A 14,248-nucleotide genomic window follows, 5' to 3' on the forward strand; every position below is an offset into this window, starting at 1 on the left:
GTATTATAAGCTCTCAGTGCCAGAAGTGGAAATCACAGAGAGCCTGTCAACGCCAGAGTTCTCTCTCTGCTTGTTTTCTCCTAGAGAGAGAGCGAGGTAATGCTTAACTCAAAACATTTCATCCCAATGACTTGTGACATGGGCCCTGGCAGCTCTGTCGGAGGTGAGTCACAGCGCGAGGTATGTGTGGCTCCACAAAAGCATGAAGAAGACAGAGGAGGAGAGACGCTGCCCAGGACACATGCATCTTCTCCCAATAAAAAGTCTCTTTGGCAGGTTTACACCACATTAGTCCACTGAGCTGAAGGAAATATACAGTAGAGGAGAAGGGGGGGGGCATCTATCATCTGAAATGCAAATGATGACGTCTTTATATTTCATCCTTAATGACAAGTCCCACCTACAGGTGCAATATCCTCCAGTCAAGGTGAGCTATTAGCATCACTTTGGGATTGAGTCCAAGTTGTGTGTGTATGTATAGCCATTTGTATAGAACAACTATCTGCCTACTTTAAATACACAAAGAGTTAGAGTCTGTCCACAGTAAAACTGAATTCAGTGATTCATTTCCTCTCCGACACAAACTCCCCACTTACATTTGTCACGTTATGGGGTGCCTGTGACGGAGCACAACTGACACATGAGAGTTAAAGTGGCCCCTCGGAGTAAACAAGTCAGAAAGCTCCAGAATGAAAGGAAGAGAGGTTGGGGAAATGGCTGGGATTTATTTGGGAGCCGAGAAGCATCGTTGCTCGGCGGAGCCTGCGGTTTGTCAGCGTTCCTCCCAGGTGAGCTCACACTGGGCCATGGAGATCGCGTCCAAACCTCCCACCCACACAACTGACGTCCCAGCCAGGAAGAAACAGCGTCCTCAGCTCAAGGGGTTGACTCACACAATATTTAGCTGGTAGTCAAAACAAAATTCGCACTGGTTTGTTGTTACTAGTTAGCTCATCCGTGGCCCCTGTGTTTATCATTTCTGAGGTGAGCGGGAAATGTTTAGTTGCCACCTTGGTGTTTATAGGGATTATAGGTGAGGAAGCAGGATTTATAATTCAGGATCAGTGGTGATGGTCAGACATCCACTTTGAACAGGAGATATGTTGGGACATTGGGATAAAGAGACATAGAAACAATAGATGAAAGGAGGCAGAAAAAGAGCAAGAACATCAATTGTTTGGGGTCAAAAACAATGAAATTTAAGGAACCACATCAGTCATGCAGTTACAGTTCGAATTTAAAGATTAAAGTGTAAATTGTTATTAGATTATATCCAAATACGATATATAATAATAATATATAATAATATAATACAATATAAGAGAGAACATATGTTTATATATTTTTTAACTATATACTCTTCATGTTTTGTTCGTGTCGGCCCAGAGCAGTGCTGGACCTCACTAAGAGAAGTCAACCTAGACAATGACGCCACCCTGTGTTTAACATTGTGTTGCAGGAGCATTTTTGTCCTTACCCACAAAATAACTTTCAGCTGAGACATGAAATCAGAGGAGAACAAGTGTTGAGTCACTGAGTTGTAAAAGGTTTTTCAACAAGAAAGATAAAAAATATGACAAACACATAAGAATACAAAATAATTTATGTTTTTGTTTTTTGTACATCACACATAATTTATTTAACACAAAAAAATGAGAAAACTAATTTTTGCCTTTTTTTTTTTTTTGCTTCCAATCTTATATCAATGAAATGTTTGTGTCACATTGACACGTAATATATTTAAGTATAATATAAGGTGACTATTCCAGTCGCCCCAAAAAAATGTTGTTGACATATATTTTATGCAAGCAGGACTAAATAAAACTCTCTATATATTAATTACAACAATTAACTATTAAATACTAATAACTTAAATAAATGGCTAGCTTTTTGTACTGGTAATAAAAACGCTAACTAAATCCCAGAGTGGATAATGGTGGGCGAGGATAAGTGTTGACTATGTGAATATTTAATAAATATAAGCACAATATGGAGATGATATTCTATTTCCTTTCTGTCAGAGGTTCAGATTTATAGTAAGTGCATATCTCTCCTCTGTACAACTTTGAATGAAAGTACTTTTTCAGGGATGTAAAAAGTTCCTCATTCTTCTCATGCTCTCAGTTTCGTTCCCCAGACCGTCCACCTCATCTGCCTCGCGCCACTTCCCCCTGGGATGCAGGTAGGCGTAGTACAGTATGAGGCTCCCCAGGCCCAGCACTGACCCTACAACGATCAAACAACCGACTGGCAGCAGAAACGGGCCAGTCTGCTGTTCTGGCTTCAACAGAGCCAGCAAGACCGGAGCCGTAACGTTTATGAGAACGTGGAAAATGTAGTAGATGGTCATGAGCACTTTTGTGTCCTGTCCTTTGACGTTGAAAAAGGTGAAGGTGAGGATGACTCCCACGACGGCCTGGTAGAGGAGCTCGAGGCCTTTGGATGAGCAGAAGTTGGTGTGAAGCAGGTGTGTGAAGGTTGTCATGAGCAGCCAGAGGAGGATGAGGGCCACGGTGCTGTAAGAGCTCAGTAAGAGGAGGAGGCTGTAGCTGAGGATGTGGCTGGTGATGGTGCAAAGTTTGTACAGGAGGTAGATTGCTGTGGGGAGGCCTGAGGGCATCTCCCTGATAAGGGGGAGGGATCTGCGCAGGCAGCGGCGATAGTCCACCAGGGCCCAGGCGATATTGAAGAAGGAAAAGACGATACATAAATCTGAAAGTAAGGGACATGTGGTGTGAATAACGACAATGTAAATTCATGAATATGCAGAGACTTGATTGTAACTCACTTACACTGCATAACAGAGCCTTTACAGTGATCCAGCAGTATGTAGAGTTGTAGAATGAGCTGGGGGGCACTCTCCAGGAAAGCCTCAAACAGTTTGAGCATGCTCAGATCAGCAGCCATGCAAAACAGAGAGTGGTGCTCCTCCCTCCTCTCCTCCACCGTGCTGCACTTTGGCGTCATCCAAACTACTTTAAATCCCTTTTTCAGCAGGTGGTAATACCTAGCAACAGTGACACAGTGAAAACACAGTCAAACAGGTTTCTGCAAACCACACATTGTATTTGTCACTCATTCATCATTTGCCTGTGCAACAGGGATGTACAGTATTTGTAAGGCTTGCTCCTGATGTGATGCAACGCAGCTTAAATGTGGTTATTCCAGTTTGCACATATTGCAATACCAAGCCATTGGGCAGGAGTTGCATGCCGAACATTTTGAGTCACCACATGCAGACATTTCTTCTTGCAGCCTAAAGGAGCAGCTCGTGGTACTATGCAGATATGACAGGAGGGATCAGGGCCTTCTGAGGCTGCAGCGCTCTTATCACAGTCAGTGGCATCATTCCATACCTGGAGACAACTCCCATGCCAAATATGTGCAGGACAACAAGTTCACCAGTTGACATGCCTGCCACGGTTCCTCTGCCGTCTGGGTTTGTCAGCCCGTCCTTCATGTCGTCCCTGTACCAGGCAAAGCTGAAGATCTGGCTCACCAGCAGTCCAGCCAGAACAAACAGGAGAGTCAGTCCAGCCCAGACATATTGTTTCTCACCAAAATGTCTCAGAGCCATTCCCACGTCTGTCCCAATGTCCACCACATAGAGGACAAGTCCAACAATGGTTAGTAGCCATCGCAGTCGCGTGTACTGACTGTCTGAGTCAAGCATTTCGCTGTCACTATGCAAGATCAACCAGAGATTTAACTCTGAGCTCTCGTGAGAAAAGCTGCTGTGGACTGTTTCTTGTTGGACTCTGGGAGTTCAGGAGCCATTTCAGTCGATCTGTGGAAGCAACACACGAGATAAAAATCTGTAAGTACCACTCACAAACCTCGCATGCAGATTTACAACAAGGTAAAGCAAAAGTTTGCGAAAAGACAGGTGACGTTTTAAAATGCAGCGTGACTGCAGTCAGCTGCTGCTATGTCATATTCTACTGCCCTTTGACCTAATGTAATAAACACTTTATTATACGGAGTCCTGATACTTGACACACTTACTGTTCGTGTGCAATAGAAAATGTTATCAGCAGAAAACAATAAAAATGCTCCAAATCTTGCCTTGCCCATTCTGAATACATAAGTAAGTTACATAAGTTATTTGCATTTGTCCTGTAACTTCTTACACAATAACTACATGTGAAGTCTCCTGAGCATATCTGGCTTCAATATAAGTGTAACGTTAATGAGAGTTACTAAGAGACACATTTTAAGGCAAATTCAAGATATCACACTTTCAAAATGACATTCATATTCTCCCCAATTGAATTAAATAAGCATGTGTCAGTTCCATTTATTATATTTTTATTACGCTTCTTTATAAATGAATCGGAACTACAACCTAGACACCTACTATTTTGAATCACACACAAAATGCTGTCCTACAAAGATATTCACACATATACACGCACAAACTTACCAGTATCTTTTCCCCGTGGTAGGCAGCTGTGTGCAGTCACAAAGGGAAACTCCTCAGCATGCAGCTGTTTGCTTTCTCTTTGCTTGAAACTTGTGACAGGCTCCACCCCAGTGACTCTGAGCCAACATAGTTATACCGGAAAGACACAATTACATAATCTACCTTGTCGGTATGAGTTCTTTTGTTGCTTCATTCCGTGAAACGAAACATTAATACACGCTTGCTGTGGACACAGAGGGTGGGACGGATCACGTGACAACTTGCGCAGGTTTTCCTGTAATTAAAGTATTTACAGTAGGTGTTGGAACCGATTTATCTCAGATCAGGAAACCTGAACTGTACCTGATTATTGTCAAATGACAAATATTGTGTGAACTTCTAAAAATCACAAGTTAATGCATGTATATTGTACCACTGGTGATCACATTTAAAGAGAAGCTATTCATGTTTTACTTTAAGCAATAAAACTTTGGTTAATGAAGTGCTTCACTTGTTTCACTGCCACAATGTTCTGGAATAAGCAACAGTTTATGGCACTGAATATTAGGTAATCTGAGACAGGACACTGATTTTAAGACTCTTCTCTACCACAGTCTCGCTTTTAAATTTTAAATATGCTGTATAAGTCCTGACAGTCCTTAATGCATTTCTAAATGCTGCTGAAAGTACTGAGGTCAATCAGAAATGTAATTTCCCAAACTATCAACCTATTCATATGTGTTTAAGCAAATGCTTGATGTAAGTTCAACATCAACTGAAGAAATTGAAGCGCTTATTATTTCAGTTTATATTATGCTTAAGTGAACTGTCATAACTCCATTATCAGTTTGCAATCACACTATCATAGACTAATTGCTGGTTATGAAACTTTGTTGCCGCAGCTGCTTTATAAACAAACACTTAAAGTACTTGACCAGAGATCTGTTCATTTTCATTATTGTCCAGTAATAAGTAAATATAACTTGCTGAGTGGGGGAAATCATGATTATATGTGGCTTGACTTCTCCTTCGATCAGATGGTTTGTCGACATAAAAACAACAATACATATTCACAAGAGGTGATTACATTACCCCCACCCCCCCATTATTCATGTGTATCAATGTCCCTGACAAATACATCTATAATAATATATCCATCCATCTATCTAACATGTTCTTATGTTTTATTTTGTATTCACATTTTTATTTGTATCTATAGTGTATGTAAAGCACTTTGAGCGTCATTTCTTGTATCACAGGCACCTCCAGACCTGTAGGGGGCGACCGAGGGCAGCAGCGGCACCCGTCCTGTGCGTAAAGCAGCGTCGTTGGGTCGAGTCTCCCTCTCCTTGGACCCTCCCACTCGCGAAGAGTGACACGCCATTCAATCGCTCGCCTGGCCCTGCGCTTGACGGAATCGGGAGGGAGCTCTGAGCGATCTCGAACGCACGGATAATAATAAACACCAATCTGACAGAAAGCGACCACCTCTGCGCGGCTGCTGCCTAAAACCCCGCAAAGGAGAAAAGTTGAGCCGCATCGTGCGCGTCATGGCGATCCGAAAGAAGGCGAACAAGAGCCCGCCGGTGCTGAGCCATGAGTTTGTCATCCAGAACCACGCAGACATTGTTTCCTGCGTTGCTATGGTGTTCCTCCTCGGGCTCATGTTTGAGGTAAGTCCCCCGGACACATGTGGATCAAGGTGGGGGGGTTGAACCGTGCACGGTGGCGGGGGGGTTGGCTGCTGGAGCTCGGCTGGACTCCCGGTCACAAACCCATCTGGTGGCTGACATGGCTGTCTATTCCGCACTACTTCCTCCCGGGCATCGAAAGTTTGTCTGTCTCCCCCTCGTTTCCCCTCCGTGTCCCTGCAGCCTGTAGTGGAGCCAGAGGTGTCTGAGGTGGGACCGAAGCATTGTGGGAAGTTGGGTTCTCTCCCCACCTGACTGCAGCCCCGCGCTGAATTCGATATTTCTCCGCTCTGCCGGGTTCGATCAAACAAACAAAAAGTTGCTTCTGTGCAACAGTGTCACTATTTGGCAGGTGGGCGACCCGGTATCGATTTCGCTGGGTTCGAGTATTGTGCAACAAACAGCCTGCACTTGGTTTTAGTTTACGCGTCGATGGGTTACGTGGCAATCACACAACGAGTGAGAGAGAGAGAGGGAGAGAGAGAGAGAGAGAGAGAGGGGGCTGTCATCATCATCATCCTCCTCCTCATCCTCATCCTCATCACAAAGTTGTCCCCGGAGACCGAGAGCGGCTTCGACACATCTCTGTCCCCCGGTTCGACACCTTCCACCCGGCCGGATCAGTCTCTGCGCTCCGGTCCACTTTCTCTCGGAGTTGTTCCATGTTTGGTCCCTGGTGTCGTCACTGCAAAGCAGCGCCATTAAGTGTCAAGGCGCACGTAGCTGCAACTGCTTCCTGTTTTTGTTTTCCACATTAAAACTCCTGTTGTTTAATTTTTTCATTGCAAAATATCCATTTATTTACTCAATCAGCTGTTTCTGCGTTGATTTAAAAACCGTGTATCTGAGCCACGTGGCCCTTTTCTTGTCTCTTCTCCATGCACCTCTATTATAATACTCCCTACATAATTATATTGATTAGTTAAAATAAAAAATACAATTTCTTTAGAAAAGTAGTTCCACATTTAATGCACAAAACCCGTAATAAAAAGTGAGTTTGTGCTAGTTTATCACTTTATTGCAGTTATATGCCAGTTTTTGGATGTTTAAAGTGCATTTCCAGCACAAAATAATAATAATAATGTATTGCTGAAATAAAGCATACCGTTACTTTAACACTGATTAATTGGTTTTAAAGTTGAAAAAAAAACAATGTGTCATTTTGGGTCCTTTTATATGCAAATTAATACAATGCTCCTTGTTTGAGTGCATTTTAATAAAAGTAACCCTGGAAACCTGTTTGTGCATTTTATCAGTACTAATTAATTTATCACAAATGTCATTTTCTCGAAAAAAAATAGTGAATTCTAGTAGCTATTCTTTTAAAATGTATTCTCTTTCAGTATTTTAATGCCCTTTTCTGTTATTATAATATTCCCACACGGTCTCTCAGTTTTGGGTGATTTTTGTTCAATACCATCTTATTATTATAGATTGCTAAAAGAGAATGGTCTGTGACTTTAAAACCAATTAGAAGTTTCAAATCAATATGTCGCCTTAGTGCATGTAAATAAAATGAACCTGTATGTTGAATGTCACACATGTGCATGTTCAACCTTTTTTTTTACATCCACAGGTCACCTCGAAGTTTGCCGTGCTGTTCATAACTGTCCAGTACAATGTCACCATATCTACAACCGGTAAGTTAAAGGTTAAATTGAGACTTGGATGTTGTGGGATTGGGTTCAAGGTTTTGGCTTTAACACGTAATGCAGCGTTATGTCAGCGTCGTCCTGCTGGAAGCCTCTCATTTGGATTCTAGAGCGGTACTTGCGTGGCCTTACACAAACCCATTTGAGAGCTCCTTTTTTTTCCCTCCGGAGCTAAATTTAGTTCGCCTGATTTATAAAGTTCTCTTGTGGCAAGGTTGCGCCGGGCAAATTTGGGTTAAGGTGTAATATAGGCCTCTCGATTCAAGTCCTTCTCATTTCAAGGTTATAAATTTCCTTTGGAGACTGGACCTCTGAGAGCTGCAAGCTGGTGATTCGGTTCTTATCTGAGGGACCTTGCCACTTACCTGGCTCTGTAATTTATTTACAACCTGTATCTAATAAAACAAATAACACACAGCAGCTAAATCTCTCCTCTGTGAAAAAATCCAGTGCTGCGTCTTTTTCTTTCTGTGCTGACTTTTACAAATTGATTGAATTGATTTCTTTATACGGTTGTATAAACCTCCAGCTGCAACCTTCGCTCAAACTATTTGCTCACGTATCGTCTACGTCTGTGCCACAAATAATCACATTATTCAGGGTTTCACAAATATGAAATTGCAGGTTTGCGACAGAGGACGTTTCTGTGTGTTGGTTGGATACTGCACAGTCGAGACTCGCTTGTCCAAACACAGACCATCTCAGGGTTTCAGATGATTAAACTTGTGAATCACTTGATTCAGTTGAATTAAAGTGGCTAGACAGATGGTGAGTCAGGAATTTGCATGAAATGGATAAATTGGATGTTATGATATGAATGGATCACATCTCCAAACCATCTCCACCATGGTCCAACAGTCCCCTTTTTCAAACTACATTTAACATCACTAGATCCAGATTTTTATTTGGATCTGCACCAAATTGCACAAACTCATAAATATATTAGCCCCCTAAACATGTATGATAAGTTTTCATCAAGATCCAAAAGCATTCCTGGATCCACCCCCAAATTTCGATCTGCACCAAAATTGTATGTCTCCTTCCACCAAGTTTTGTGGTTATCTGTCTAAAGGTTTTTGCGTAATCCTGCTAACTGATAATAGCCACACATGCAGACTAAAACCCAGCGGAAGTATTGTTTATCATGATGACTTTGCATTACTTACATATTTTGCATTACTTACATACTTTGTATGTGTGTGACGCTGCAGAGGGCCCAGAGGAGACGGCCGTGAACCACTTCCACCATGGCATCAAGGACTTGGCCACCATCTTCTTCTACATGCTGGTGGGCATCATTATGCACGCCATCATCCAGGAGTATGTGCTGGATGTAAGTCCGGACACACACACACACTTTAATGCACTGACTTTTAATCTCATGGAACAGTTCCATGGCATTGTTTCATTTCGTTCATCTTTGCAGAAACTAAACAGGAAGAAGCACTTCTCCAAAACCAAGCACAGCAAGTTCAATGAGTCGGGCCAGCTCAGCGCTTTCTACTGTTTCTCCTTCGGCTGGGGCATGAGCATCCTCCTCTCTGTACGTACAGTAGCTACGTGGCCATTGCTTTTATATGCAAATGAAATGAGCCCTGAAACTGTGGATGAATTGAAAATGAAATGCCTGTTTGTTCTCAGGAAAACTTCCTGTCCAGTCCAGTCACCCTGTGGGAGGGATATCCCCACACACTGATGCCGTACGTAGGCATATTCTCCGTGACCGGCAGTGTTGGAGCTTGTTATGTTGTTGATTATTTTACAAGAACTTCATGTTTGACTGTTTAACTTATTACTTTTGATTTGATTTATTCAGATTCCAGATGAAATTCTACTTTATCTGTCAGCTGGGTTACTGGTTACACTCTCTGCCTGAACTGTACTTCCAAAAGACAAAGAAGGTAAGTGTCTGTGTGTGTGTGTGTGTGTGTGTGTGTGTGTATGTATCATTTTGGAATAGCGTGACATTACTGCAGCTTCTATGTGGACCCTGAGGCGACTTCCTGTTGGACTTCCTTGATTATGTTGTATTGTTTCAGTGACTCAAACTCCTTTTGCCTAATTCTACGTGTCGAGCCGCGCTGCTGTAAATATTTAGCCCTGTCTTCCTCTGTGTTTACCGTTTAGGAGGATATTCCGCGCCAGCTTGTGTACATCTTCCTGTACCTGGTCCACATTGCAGGCGCCTACATTCTGAAGTAAGTGCTGCTGTTGCAGAAAGCCTCACATTACGTGTGTGATTGTGTGTAACATGTGTAATTTCTGCCCTTCGGGGGAAAGTAGCTCTCCAGCCATGTCTCCCTGTCTGTTGTAACAAAGTGTCTTCTCGCGTCTTTCAGTCTAAACCGCCTGTGTCTCGTCCTGCTGGTGTTGCACTACTGTGTGGAGCTGCTCTTCCACATTTCCCGCTTGATCTACTTCAGCAACGAGAACAGACAACTGGGGTGAGTCCACAGTTTGTTTGTTTTATAACTGTTAAGGTTTACCGATAGTGAGAAGTCATGATTGCATCACCTCTCATCTTCCAGTTTCACCATGTGGGCCGTGCTCTTTGTCCTTGCGCGGCTGCTCACCCTGACCCTGTCCGTCCTCACCGTGGGCTTCGGCCTCGCCAACGCCGAGAATCAGGGCTTCGATTTGGCAGCGGGAAACTTCAATGTTCTCTTTGTGCGGTGAGTGTGTCTGAGAAGAGAATACAAACATTTATTTGAGAAAAAGGCCAGCTTATGTGGATGTTACTGGCCTAAAAATTTGCCTTTTTTAAATGTTGTAGTTCATTGACCCTAAAACATATCTGCTCCATTGCTGTTATAGCATTATCAAGATTATCTGGTTTGCGGCTTACTGAATAATGGAACAGCTTATCTCCAGGCTTCACGTAGCCCTGAGGTTCAACATACAGAAATAACTTCCTTATAGAAGAGGAAGAGAGTTGTTCACCAACACAAGTTATGGTAAATTAGAATGAAATGCAACTATAACACCTCTTGTGAAAGAGACGTGAGAAAATTGTTTCTACACACAACTTATGGGAAAGAAATCTACCAAACAACACTTAAAAAAAGAACTCAACTAAACTGTATCACTCCACCTGCACATATTTTTAATGACCTTGTGACTTACTGTTTCCTCTCTCTAATAGGATAACTGTTCTGGCCGCCATCTGCCTCACTCAGGCCTTCATGATGTGGAAATTTATCAACTTCCAGCTGCGCCGGTGGAGAGAGCACGCTCAGGTTCAGACCTTGAAAAAGAAACAAGTTCCAGCCAAGAGCAAATCAAAGAAAGACAAAGGTGAGGCAGTTAACGTCTTTATGAAGAATTCTTCATCTTTCCTGAGTAATAAGAAAACACTCACACACACACACACTGCTTCAATGAAATGGACAAACAAACACATATGAGATTTAAAAAACTGAAGATACCACCAAATATTCAAATACTTAAAATATGACATAACTAGAATGGCACTCAGTGGAGCACGTACCATCAAGCTGCGCCAAATTGCACACACTCATAAATATCAGATATTTTCATCTGGATCCATGAATTATTCCCTGGGAAATTGGCGAAAATGTCAAGAAACACATTCTTGCAATGTTGGAAGAGGGTGAAAAAAAAATCCTGGATCCTCCTCTTCTGCTCCAAAAGTGAATGGGTTCTTCCCTGACCCATAATGCATCTCTCTACCCAGGTTTCGTGCAAATCTGTTTAGAGGTTTTTGTGTAATTCTGCTCACAAACAAACAGACAGGGGAAAATACAAGATGAATACAATCCATACTTTCTCCTCTTCTCATGAAACACCATGTTAAATGCATAATGTTCACTGTTACCCACTCTTTACATGGCACTTACCTATATGTCTTCTTTGTTTCAGCCAATGGAGTAAATGGAGTGAACTCCCATGCAGCTGATTCACCAAGAGCAAGAAAGGAGAAGTCTTCATAAACACATTCCTCTCAGCTAATCCCATCGCTCCCCGTGCCTCCGTGTCTGTGGCCAACCGGCGGATCCTCCACTCCTCCGCCATCATTCGCGTTTTTCTGCTCCCACGCGGGGTCTGCCCTCCCAGCTGGACTTCCAAGGGCCCGAATGCATCTAGCTTTGCTCGCCGCCAGTCGTCCAGCACGCCTTGATTTTGAAAATCATTGCTCTGCTGTGCCATTTCCAATGAGAAGAAAACTAATTTCAAAAAAATAAACTATGGGAAAAAAATACCGTTATTTAAGAAGTGCCTATTGATACAGATTGTGTTGTACAGGGTGTGTAAATTTTAAAAAGTTCAGGAATGATGACTTCAGTGTTTCGTGTTCCTCCCGGGTCAGACCATGCTTTCCCTAAATACTATGTATTGCAGCTTGTGCTTTATTTCTGTTTTTCCACACATTTATATTTTCTAGCTCAGCTCCTCTTCTTTTTCACCAAATCATGTTTTTGCAGTTAAGGAAATTCATTCTTTTTTTTTTTTTATATGACAGGAGGTTGTAAACAGTCGTGTTATAATCTTTAGGATACAAACGCGTTCACACCTCAGACTGTTCAAACCCACTCAGCGAGGCATTTTTACAGTGTTTTCACTTTGTCAGTCACCAACACACTTTATATGGAAACCGAGGTAGAATATCCTCATGAATAGGAAACGCAAACAAGGAAAAGCGGAGACATCGCCCTCTAATACTCTGAGTTGACGCAGTGTTCAATAATGGGAGTTAGGAACAGTTTTTTTGTAATCATGAAATGAAGCTGAATCTATCACAGTCCCTCCTTGATGCTGTTTGTGAATAAACACACCTCATGTCTTAGCTTTTTGAGTGAAATAAGATCATTTTACTTGAGATGGAAAAGACAAAATCAGGCGAAACATCCCTTTTGTCAGTGTGATTGAACCTTGTATGTCCCTCTTCATTTGTCGTGTAAGTGAAAATGGGTTTCTTGTTTTTCTTTGACCACCTTATTGAATTAGAATGATTTGTTTAAAATAAAAAACATGGACTGGGATGTTTGGCTCTAACCCTGCTCTTCTATGGACTGTGCCAAATGAGCCTGGTTGACTGTTGACAAATGCCTTTTTACTTCACATGCCATAAAATGGATTTATGGAGCGCAGCTGTAGTGTAAGAATCAATCACCTAGGTAACGCCGGCTTATTCTAAAGAATAAACCCATTTACTGCTTTTAGTAAATGTCCTGGGGGTTTGTCTATCCTTCAACGGAATAAATGGTTTTATTGAAGAAACCGGAGTTCTTATTTGGCTTTTTTAGTTGTCGAATGTATTTCACTCGTCAGATATTTTGTAGTATCGCATTCATTTAAAATGATAGTCATGCAAAAGGAGAATAATGATTATGTGACCTGTCATTGCTAGTGCTATGGCTGTAAAGACAAGCAGAAGGCTTAGTGAAGGATCTTACACACAGAGGTCACTGGTTCCTCCTGCACACTAACCATTGTCAATCAAATTTTAACAGAAAAATAATAATCTTAATAAATTTGATTTGTACAGTAATTTTCAAAGAAACAGGTTTACAAAGTGCTTCACAGGCATAAAAACTGAAAAGTACGTTGTGCAATTACAGGTTTATGCAGTGGACGAAGAATAAAACATCTAATTGAAAAGACATTCTATAAAATGTTCTTTTTAAAATTGGTGGAGCTTGTCTGATCATTCCACCAAATTCTATTCTTTTTACTGTGTTTTAAATGTAAACTCTGTAAACGTCTACATTGTGTTTCAAAACCATTCAATCTGCAAGAAATATACGAATTTTACACATTATTGTTGTGGGGGTTATTAGTTTGGCTCTAAAAAGTCAAATTTGATGTGTCTAACATATACTCTAAAAATATTGAAATTAGATCATGAAATTACACAAACTGTAAATCTTATTGTGAATGTTTAAATATCCCTGAGGCAGAATACAAAAAAGGTCTCTGTTTTGAGAGTGACAGTCCATATTTGACTGTGGTAAATTCTACTATGATAAAATCTGAACTGACAGATCAGAAAGGATCACTTTTCAAAAAGCATATTACGTGTTGATGTTTCACCTTTCAACCACACGATGGTGGAGTTGCACAGGATTTGCTGCGGAGAACACGCCTGTCTGCTGGTTGACGTTTTGACCAGAATAAAGTGGAACACAGTTGTTTGTTGTATTTACAAAGTTTGTCAATCATTTTTAGTATAAAATAGCAACACAATGACGTGAAATTAGGTTTAATAAAAAAAAATATATATCTCACTGGTTGTTAGTTAATGTTGTATCAAATTATCTGGATTGCAATGTAATTTAAGTGGTGTGATAAAAGGAAGTACATTCACTCCACCAGCCTTTTTTATTTCTAGCCATTGTTTTAAATAGAAGATTCAAGATTCATGAAGAATTGTTGTCATTCCAACACATGAGGAGCTAATTCTACTAAGTAGTAGCAATGAAACCCAACACCAGAATCTAAAAACTAAGCAAAAGCACCAAATAAATAGAAATAAATTAAATAAA

At 41.3% G+C, this 14,248-nt stretch overlaps 2 protein-coding genes across 2 annotated transcripts; one reads left to right on the plus strand and one right to left on the minus strand.

Annotated features, from left to right (window-relative positions):
- Positions 1–1,679: 1,679 nt before the first annotated feature.
- xkr9 (XK, Kell blood group complex subunit-related family, member 9) lies at positions 1,680–5,661 on the minus strand. Its single transcript, XM_035142809.2, has 4 exons — positions 4,424–5,661; positions 3,357–3,787; positions 2,793–3,007; positions 1,680–2,712 (listed from the first exon to the last, which is right to left on the minus strand). Exons 2-4 carry the CDS (start codon positions 3,671–3,673, stop codon positions 2,084–2,086), a joined length of 1,161 nt encoding a protein of 386 aa, XP_034998700.1. The 5' UTR covers positions 3,674–3,787; positions 4,424–5,661; the 3' UTR covers positions 1,680–2,083.
- Positions 5,662–5,755: 94 nt separating this feature from the next.
- tram1 (translocation associated membrane protein 1) lies at positions 5,756–12,979 on the plus strand. The gene is made up of 11 exons (XM_035142811.2): positions 5,756–6,075; positions 7,670–7,733; positions 8,957–9,078; positions 9,172–9,288; positions 9,387–9,445; positions 9,562–9,646; positions 9,873–9,943; positions 10,085–10,189; positions 10,274–10,417; positions 10,888–11,039; positions 11,625–12,979. The coding sequence occupies exons 1-11, from the start codon at positions 5,953–5,955 to the stop codon at positions 11,693–11,695; spliced, it is 1,113 nt and encodes a 370-aa protein (XP_034998702.1). The 5' UTR covers positions 5,756–5,952; the 3' UTR covers positions 11,696–12,979.
- Positions 12,980–14,248: the final 1,269 nt, after the last annotated feature.

This window comes from Hippoglossus stenolepis, chromosome 19 (genome assembly GCF_022539355.2).
Source record: "Hippoglossus stenolepis isolate QCI-W04-F060 chromosome 19, HSTE1.2, whole genome shotgun sequence".
Classification (NCBI taxonomy): domain Eukaryota; kingdom Metazoa; phylum Chordata; class Actinopteri; order Pleuronectiformes; family Pleuronectidae; genus Hippoglossus; species Hippoglossus stenolepis.

Coding starts and splice junctions, on each gene's coding strand:
- tram1 (XM_035142811.2), top strand. CDS start 5,953: ATGGCGATCCGAAAGAAGGCGAACAAGAGCCCGCCGGTGCTGAGCCAT. Junction 9,289..9,386: donor GCATGAGCATCCTCCTCTCT/GTACGTACAGTA, acceptor GTTTGTTCTCAG/GAAAACTTCCTGTCCAGTCC. Junction 11,040..11,624: donor CAAATCAAAGAAAGACAAAG/GTGAGGCAGTTA, acceptor TCTTTGTTTCAG/CCAATGGAGTAAATGGAGTG.
- xkr9 (XM_035142809.2), bottom strand. CDS start 3,673: ATGCTTGACTCAGACAGTCAGTACACGCGACTGCGATGGCTACTAACC. Junction 3,008..3,356: donor GGCATGGGAGTTGTCTCCAG/GTATGGAATGAT, acceptor CACTGTTGCTAG/GTATTACCACCTGCTGAAAA. Junction 2,713..2,792: donor TAAAGGCTCTGTTATGCAGT/GTAAGTGAGTTA, acceptor CCTTACTTTCAG/ATTTATGTATCGTCTTTTCC.